At 32.6% G+C, this 6399-nt stretch overlaps 2 protein-coding genes across 7 annotated transcripts in view; one reads left to right on the top strand and one right to left on the bottom strand.

Moving 5' to 3' along the window:
• Window positions 1-1386: 1386 nt before the first annotated feature.
• Window positions 1387-6399, bottom strand: part of LOC105224932 (calcyclin-binding protein) — a 233180-nt gene continuing 228167 nt past the window's right edge. For 3 of the 4 annotated variants that reach the window (XM_049456512.1, XM_049456513.1, XM_049456514.1), the window contains exons 2-4: window positions 2426-2481; window positions 2198-2367; window positions 1387-2070 (exon numbers count right to left, since the gene is read on the bottom strand). In XM_049456512.1, the coding sequence (XP_049312469.1) occupies window positions 1584-2070; window positions 2198-2367; window positions 2426-2440 (672 nt within the window). In that variant the 5' untranslated portion in view covers window positions 2441-2481 and the 3' untranslated portion in view covers window positions 1387-1583. Of the gene's footprint in view, window positions 2071-2197; window positions 2368-2425; window positions 2595-6399 lie in introns of those variants that run through there. The other variant, XM_011203198.4, reaches the window with a different exon arrangement.
• Window positions 3349-6399, top strand: part of LOC105224934 (GAS2-like protein pickled eggs) — a 147013-nt gene continuing 143962 nt past the window's right edge. Inside the window, exon 1 of one of the 3 annotated variants that reach the window (XM_011203199.4) lies at window positions 3349-3834. The gene's annotated coding sequence lies outside the window, so the exon portion shown is untranslated. Of the gene's footprint in view, window positions 3835-5405; window positions 6351-6399 lie in introns of those variants that run through there. The other 2 variants (XM_019989751.3, XM_019989750.3) reach the window with 2 other exon arrangements.

Below are 6399 nucleotides of genomic sequence, written 5' to 3'. Positions count from 1 at the left end.
TATTTTTTAACACATAAAACCATCAAAATGTAAACAAGAAATTCATATGAAAAAAATATTTTTTGTACAATACTGTATATAATTGTATCAAGGTTTTGACTTACATATTTTTGATTTAAAGCTAAAAATATTCAAAATTTTTTTCTAAATTTTTCAAAAAAAACTTTTCCTAAGCAAAAAACTTTCATTTAAGGTTATGTGTGACCCGCACTTTCTTTTTGAACAAAAATAGTTTACAATATTAAGAAATTAATTGCTGGACGCTCGCTAGACAAAAGCAACAATTGCTGATTAATTTTTATTTAGTTGTTTAACGAACATAAGCACTGATATTTATTTTTTTTTGCAATAGTGTAATTGTAATTATTTTTTAAACTTCATTTTTAACGAACAAGAGGGTGTGAAACGTATACATACTTACATACTTACACATATTGTCGCCCTACATATATAAATACACGCAAGCATATAGTTTTGTAAGCCAAGCTAATGCAACAAAGCAAGCAAGTGTATGTAGAATTAATTTAAAAATGTATTACATATAAAGAATAAACATATACATACATACATATATATATAAATATATGATTGTAATAACAATGTACACAGTTAAGCAGTTGCACGATTATTTATGTACAGCAGCATGTACAAAACCGAGCAGAATGATCAGCATGTTGTAATAAATACTAAGCACTTTCATACATACCTACATACATATGTACATCCATAGTAAACAATATACCTAGAAACAGTTTTACCATACAGTGTTGTGCCTGAATGTACGGTTTTTAAACAGAGTGCACATTTCAATGTTGCAATTGGTTATAAATTAGGTATTTTTTAAGCATAATAAAGGGATAGTTGAATTAACAAGGCCACTACAACAATAACACCAATAACAATAACATATACCGGATTGTTTAATGACCGAATGAATATTTGTATTTTGTTAAGAAGCAAATGAATACAAGCATACATACATACATACATCTATTGTTATAAACATTCCATACTTATAAAAATAAAGATATATGAATATATTTCCTTGTATTGGAACTGAATGTGTATCATTTACGTCGTTTCCTTTTAGCTCTTCTTGTAAGAAATTTCAAGATGATCGTTCAATTTTACGGCAGTGCTATAGTGGTCCGATTCGAACAATTTCTCCAGATTGTACCCTTACTTTAAACAATAATTGAAACAAAATTTCATGAAAATATCTCGTCAAATAAAAAAGTTTTTCGTACAAGGACTTCATTTTTAACGTTCAGTTTGTATGGCAGCTATATTTCAGCCGTGTTCAGTATACAAAATAATCACTTCTTCAAAAATTTCACCAATTTCACCATTAACCAACCCCTTACTGTAAAGCAATAAAACAAACTATTAATTTATACTTGGAATATCGGTTTCTATTATCACTTAAAATATTACAAAAAATAAATATTTATATACCAGCCAGTATGCTCTACAAAATATCGCAAATTAGAATGTGTTGTTTCGTATTCGAAAGAACTATGAACTGCTTAATAAGAAACACAAAAATAGTATGTGTAGTATAAAAATGTTTTGAACTTGTCAAACTACATTTCAGGCTCTTGCCCAAGGTGTGCTTTTTGTTGACCTTCAGTCCACGCTTTGGCAATCATTTGTTTAGTTTTTGAATCGCCGCTGTTGTACATCTTCTTCATTATATTTACGAGCGCATTCTCTGGGTTGCCATCATCTGAGCTTTTAAATTCGTCATCTAATTTCTGCTTCAGACGCTTTTGTATGGTGGTTAAGTGATCCCAGTGTTTGCCTTCATTGTTTTTCTTCATATAAATAGCGACCATACCTTGTTTCACCTTGCGATAGCTTTTCTCCACATTGATGCTGTCGAGCAAGTTATTGATAGTCAATCCGTAATCTTTGCCATTCAGATCGCTAACATGCAAAACCATTGAATTTTCATTGAAAGTGGCGACAACGTTCGATTCGTCAATGTTTTGGACACCTTCCAACGTGACAAACAACTTTACAAACTTGTCACTTTGATCCCATGCATACTCATTCAATTCCACCAAATACCTGTGGGTGGTTGTAAGAAAACAGTGATAAATAACATATGTATGTGTACTTAGCATGTACTTTGTTCTAGATGAACATATAGAGTGGCGCGTAGATGTTTCTAGAAGCGCATAGGAAATGTGTTTACCTTCTTGGCGTTGCTCCGACTGCCTTTTTCTCTGCTGCAATTCGTTGTTTCATTTCTAAATTGACAATTTCCTTCTCAACCTCCGCTTTTGCTTGTAACAAAACATTTCGCACCCTTGGACGGGTGGCCTCGCCAAGAAATCTACTTAATTCTCCTGCGTCTTGTAAAAGCTGTAGGAACACATGTACCTTGTAATGTATGCAAATGTTTATAAATTAAACAACTCACCTCTTCGAAAGACATTTTGAACGTAGATTTAGTATTACTTTATAATAACAGGAATAATATTTTAAAGTTTTAAATAGGACCCAGCAATAGTTGTCTTTGTTTTAACCACTCTTTTTGATAATGCCGAAAAATGTGTGAACTTGAAATAGGGTAACCAAAAGCAGTTGAATGCTCACAGTGCTTTTAAAACTGTGCGATGCAGGTTTGCCACTTTGTTCGAAATTGTTAATAAAAGGTGTATATATTTTTCTATAAATATCGATAATTTCTCTCTAGAATGAGTTATGTTGTATGACATTTGTCGTCTTATGTCTGTTATATCACGTGTTCCAAAGTTGGAACCATATATAGCACCTCTTGGAGTTGCTTATGTTATGCTCAGAAAGTCCTTGTGTGTAACGAATTATTAATCGATAAAAATTGATTACGAAAATAGTTCTGAGCAGAAAATATTTCTTTGAGAGCACATCCTCACAGAATCTCAACTTGCAGGTATCATGTAACTGTAAAAATGGTAGAAAAGATCTTCATATATAAACAATGCAATTATAAAACGCAAACAAAAATTTTTCAAAACAAACATTTTGAAGCCAGTGTCTTAATATAAATGCGATCAGCTGTTGCCTTTCAAGTTCAATGCTGCCACAAGTAACTAATTAAATTGGTTGATCTAACGCATATACAAATTATGTTCTCATTTTTCGTGTGCAAAACAACTTATATTAACTGTTTTGGTGTATTTTTTAGCATTGTATTACAGATTTCGATATACAAACTCAGTTTAAGAACCCATAACACCCCATACGAGAATTCCCTCTTTTATGCGCAACGGGGATTTTTGTATGCGCCGGCAACATTGCTGTCTGCCTAGACTTGCCGCAGCAGCGACGCGGCCTCATGTTGATCTTTGAATTTGCGTTTGAATATAACAAATGCGCTCGTCGTCGCGATTGTTAAACGTGATAGTGCGTCGCGAGGTTTCCGTCTTCGTCTCCGTTTGCGGTGTTTTGCATTTAAGTTTTGCGCCTGCCTTGTCGTTTCGTTATTTAACTGGTGTTTTAAATAAAATTTGATTTCAAGACGGTTTAAGGAGTTTTATAAAACTGCCTTGCAAATTGATTTCGTTGTGATTTCTCAAGTGGATTTGCCAGTGATCACTTTGTGTGCAGTACGCAAAATTAAACGCTACACAATTTCAAAATTAATCACAAGAAATTGTATGCGTACGAATAGTGTTTAAATCAAGTGAAATATTTCTTGCGAAAATTTGCAAAGATTTTTTTTTGTTAATTCAAACTTTTGCGGAAACGGAAAGTGTTTTTCAGCGCAACAACAACACGCACACACATACATAGGCAGGCTGACAGACAGCGCCTGAAAGTGATAAAGGAAACGGAGGAAGAGAAAAGGTTTGTCAAAACAAAAATTACAATAATGATGTGCTTATTAATTAACACGTTCACACATGCATACACATGCATATTTTTATAAAAATTAGTGTGGGTGTCATCTGTATATTTGAGGGAATGTGTTTGTAAGCACGAGTGTGCAGTAACTCGTTCGCTCGCTTAATTTGCTAACAGTTCTTATCAACAGTTTGTTTTTGTCGCTGTTCTTTAGCTTATTGGAAAAGGGAATGAGTGCACGAGCAATGACAAAACAACAACAGCGATTAGAACAGTTTTGTTCGGCGTTCAAAAATTAATCATGTTTTCTGTTAGTGTGTCATTGTCGCTGTTTATCGTTTTATTTTTATATTTCTTGCTGAGCGCATATTAAACACTATAATTTTTAGGAACTGTGTGACTTATTAAGCAAAAAATTTTAAAATAAAATGAGTGACGATTACGCTTAGACAGCGGCTGACACTAGAGGTTGTAAAATTCATATGCCTTACAAAGCGACGATTTACTCACAGTGCATTCAAAAAGTACTTGACATGAATTTATAAAAATCTCATATTTTGTAAAAATATATTTTTTATTATTAGATATTTCTGATTGCCTATTTGTAGCAATATTAAAACAGTTCTATTTCAAAGTCGATTTATCTTGAGCTTGCCAGCTTGCTTGAGTTTGGTTGATATTATCAGAAGCGTTAATAGTTTTTGGTTTTGGAAATTAAAAAAAGTCGGAAAAACGTTTTTCATTTAAATCGTTAATTTTTAAAATAATAGTAATTGACCATGCACAAACTGTCATAAAGAAGATTACATATATATTTTAATGCATAAAGGAGACCTATGCAAAAGCAATAAGGACATCCTTGTATTGAATCGGTCAACGATGATTTTTTGAAAAATAAAAAAATGTATGTAGTATGTTCATAATTAAAATTTTTGTTAAAAAGCTCTTAAAAAAAATATTTCACCAAAAAATTAATCATGGGATTAAAAAAATTTTTTAATTCATTTTGAGTTTTTGTAAATTTATTTTTGCATTTATACATTATTATTATTTTTTGAAAAATAGAAACTTAAATTTATTAATATTTTTGTATTTTTTTCTTTAATATTTTACCAAACAATAATCATGGGTAATTGATTTTTTTTATTCATTTTGAATTTTTTTTTATTTTTAGTTATTAGACATTTTCATAAATTTTTGTAAATTTGTTTTTTTTTCATCTTCAACTTTTTTTATTTCCGCAAGACATGGCATACCGGAAATTGTTCTTTATCATCCTTTTAAATGCATTTTGGGGAAGTATAGACTCGGTTTCCTGCACGGTTTCCTCATTCAGCCTGAACATATTTTATTTAGAGGGTGGCTATATTCGATTAGTTTGGTACGGATTTTGTAAAAAAAAAATATTTTTCAAACTCAAAAGACTTAGAATTAAAATGTTTATAAACACCACTTGCAGCTAAAAAAACTTTATGATTTTATAGACATGAGATACTGCTATAAAAAAAAAACTAGGGAAATATTGTCTCCCTAATACGCACTTCGAAAGTGCACCTTGCGAATTTCCTGTTGAAAAGGTTAATGTGAAAGCTGAAATCACCTAGTAAAAGGTGAACACCAACACCATACAAACTGTTGTAGTATGAGCCACCCCTCGATGCATGCGCATTGCGTACGTGCGTTCTCTTTTGCAGGCCATAAAACGAAAATCTCCAAAAACGCGCCCTCTGACAGCTGTCAACCCCACAAATCAGCTGAGCTTGTTTACCGAGCCAAATAGCAGAGGCGCTCACGGCCAGCCTTGTAGAGATTCAATCGAGGCCGTCACTTTGCCGAATCGCTCGCATTCCTTGTATGCCCATGCAATTATCAGTGCTTTCCTTTATGCTTACTATTTGCGTACCTTTAGAAAAAGTAAAAAACAATCAGAGAACGACCACCGCTAGATTAAAGACGACTGCGGCAGTTTTGCTGGAGAGTTCGCAATATTCTGCGGTGCGATAAAGACGTGCACGGAAGTTTCGTTGATAATTTTCGGTTTTTTGTGCCACCATAAGCGCTAGTGTATTTCTCGTTATTGCTGAATTCTTGCGTATACGTAAACACATACACACAAATATATTGAATTGTGTTTGCCTGAATAGTGCGTACATTTTCTCCGTCGCAACCGCAGTTTTGCTAAATGCTTCCGTTCGTTTTGTGATTCCATTGTTATTATTGTTGTGGAAAATCTATTGATTCTGAAAATGCCTTAAAGTTACGCCGCTCGGTTAGTTGTGATTGAAAAGTGCAGTGCTTGGAAAATTTAGTGTTTATGAAATACATATTTACATGTGAGAGAGAAGTGTGTGAGAATGTGAGTAGAAATTCCTGTCAATGATTTGCTTTGAATTAACACAAATAATTGTACATATTTGCATATGTATGTGTGTTTAACAAGAAATCTTCTTTTTTTTTAATAATTTGTGCGAAATAGTTCTTTCAATTTGCGACTTGGGGAATGCTTTCACAGACCTATGGTATGTAAATACAAGTAATGTATTAAAATGCAAGTATATGTAGACATAC

Source organism: Bactrocera dorsalis, chromosome 4 (assembly GCF_023373825.1).
Source record: "Bactrocera dorsalis isolate Fly_Bdor chromosome 4, ASM2337382v1, whole genome shotgun sequence".
NCBI lineage: Eukaryota > Metazoa > Arthropoda > Insecta > Diptera > Tephritidae > Bactrocera > Bactrocera dorsalis.
This window is presented reverse-complemented; position numbering and strand designations above follow the sequence as displayed.